Source organism: Blennius ocellaris, assembly GCF_963422515.1.
Source record: "Blennius ocellaris genome assembly, chromosome: 1".
Taxonomy (NCBI): Eukaryota; Metazoa; Chordata; class Actinopteri; order Blenniiformes; family Blenniidae; genus Blennius; species Blennius ocellaris.
The window spans coordinates 37,238,486-37,240,985 of record NC_137650.1 but is presented as its reverse complement, the minus strand read 5'-3'; the positions used below and the strand labels follow the sequence as shown (position 1 = coordinate 37,240,985).

General features: G+C 53.1%; 1 protein-coding gene across 1 annotated transcript in view; it reads left to right on the top strand.

Moving 5' to 3' along the window:
• Positions 1 to 1,326: 1,326 nt before the first annotated feature.
• The window catches only part of secisbp2l (SECIS binding protein 2-like), a gene marked incomplete at its 5' end in the record, with an annotated part of 15,111 nt that continues 13,937 nt past the window's right edge, over positions 1,327 to 2,500 (top strand). Inside the window, 1 exon segment of the mRNA XM_080498500.1 lies at positions 1,327 to 1,347. Within this exon segment, the coding sequence (XP_080354626.1) occupies positions 1,327 to 1,347 (21 nt within the window).

Genomic DNA, 2,500 nt, shown 5'->3' with positions numbered 1-2,500 from the left:
GACTTGATGTGATCTCTATAGAGGACCTCTTGTCTTTTGCACCCAAATGAAGTGTTGTGAATCTTTGCTACTTTACGTTCTGAACATGAATCAATAACATTTAATGACCTGATGATTTATCAAATACCCTCAAGAACCAGAACCAGAACCAGAACTCCTCTCAACACCGGGAACTTCAACTCACTATTGTCCTTTAATGCTCTACGGTTGAGTTCTGCACTTGATACCGAGTGTCGGTTCTGTGGGGAACGTCTGAACCTGGAGACCCTGGAGACCAGGCTGCAGCCCAGCAGAGACCCTGCTGACCATCTAGAACCTGGAGACCTGGAGACCAGGCTGCAGCCAGCAGAGACCCTGCTGGACCATCTAGAACCTGGAGACCTGCAGCCCAGCAGAGGACCCTGCTGGACCATCTAGAACCTGGAGACCTGCAGCCCAGCAGAGACCCTGCTGGACCATCTAGAATTGGGGAAAAAGACCAATAATGCCTTTAAAAAGTTATTCAAAATAAATATCATTGCTAGCATGTTAGCTGTTAGGCGAATTAGCATCGGTATGAGCTGTCAGGCAGCTCCATCACTGAAACACTGAGCAGAGAGCGTCCTCCGTGGCAACAGACGCTGATCTCCATGAGCCTCTTATCCACTTTGTATGGGACATTTTCAGCCTTGAACGAATCTGCCTGGTCCTTGGATGATGACAAATCCTCCCTGGAGATTTCAAACAATTCAGGTGAGTTTTAACAAAAATGCTAACAAAATGCCGCCTTTGTGTATGTTTAGTAAAACTATAGGTGTATGTGTTCATTTAGAAATATATGTTTTGAGGGTCATGACAAATTAAATTTGTTTGAAAAAGTTTTTTTAATTAAAAAGGTTTAAGTCATGAAGGGAGCAGAATCCTGGGTCGTTGATTCTGAATTAATGTTTAAAACGAACGTGGGTTTGTTTTTCCCTGCAGTTTCGCGTTTCGCTCTTTTTCCAGCCTCGTGGTCCTCCGCGGCTTCCGTCCCAACTGACTGTCACCAACAGGGTGACGTCAGCAGCTCGAGGCGCAGCGCACTGATCTGACGCAGAGCGCGCGGAGCCTCAGGCCCGATCGGCGACGGAGCAGCAGCGGGACCGGGTAGCGGGCCAGCGGGCAGCGGCGTCCAGCCTCAGTCGACGGGGAGCCGCGGGGCCGCAGCTCTGAGCTCCGGAGGGAGGGAGGGAGAGTCACCGCGAGGCGTTCTTCTGCTCTTCACCCACCATGAACACGCTTGAAGCGGCCCGCGTCCTGACGCCCGCCCGGGGCCGATGACGGTCTGCGGCGGCGGCGCTCACTGACATGGACGACGGCGACATTAAGGTACGATTCGCCCTGTTGGTGTTGTTGTTGTGGGGCTTTGCTAGCGCTTTAGCCGGCTGCAGGCGGGGTTCCGCCGGGCCCCGGGCTCCGCCGCGGGAAGCGGCAGCAGCGAGACGTGTTGAAACAAACGGGCCTTTCGTGTCTTTAATCGTTTTCTGACGCCGTTGGTTGTTTTTCCCCGTCGAGCCGAGCAGCTAGCAGGTTAGCCTCGCCGGCTAGCGGCCACAAGCGGCTTATCAGCGCCGTGCGGCTCCGCTCGTCCCGGCCCCGGGTGACCGGCACCGGGCGGCGTGTTTCCCGTTAAGTCCGGGGGTTGTGGACATTGAACGGCGTGTTTCCCGTTAAGTCCGGGGGTTGTGGACATTGAACGGCGTGTTTCCCGTTAAGTCGGGGGTTGTGGACATTGAACGGCGTGTTTCCCGTTAAGTCCGGGGGTTGTGGGACATTGAACGGCGTGTTTCCCGTTAAGTCCGGGGGTTGTGGACATTGAACGGCGTGTTTCCCGTTAAGTCCGGGGGTTGTGGACATTGAACGGCGGTCCCCGGGGCGCCGGAGCCCCGGAGGAAGCAGCCAGCTGCAGGAGCCGTCGCCCCTCTCCTGGGTTGTGGGTTCGAACCTCCGGCTCAGGGTTGGATGTGCCGTGCCTCGCCTCCTGATCGGACGTGATAGAAGACAGGCCCCAGGCAGGAACGCGTGTCTGGTTCTTCTGGTTTCTCTGGTTCTTCTGCATTGATTTAATTCCAGAGACACTGAGTCACGCAGAAAGTCACTTTGCTTTGTTTCACTTCCTCCTCACCTCCTTTGCTCTGATTGTTGTTTCTGTGACGACAGCGTGACGTTCTCATCATGTTGTCATCATGTTCTCATCACGTCTCACTCACCATGTTGTCATCATGTAGTCGTCATGTTGTCATCATGTTCTCACCATGTTCTCACCATGTTGTCGTCATGTTGTCATCATGTTCTCACCATGTTGTCATCATGTTCTCACCATGTTGTCGTCATGTTGTCATCATGTTCTCACCATGTTGTCGTCATGTTGTCATCATGTTCTCACCATGTTCTCACCATGTTGTCGTCATGTTGTCATCATGTTCTCACCATGTTGTCATCATGTTCTCACCATGTTGTCACCATGTTGTCGTCATGTTGT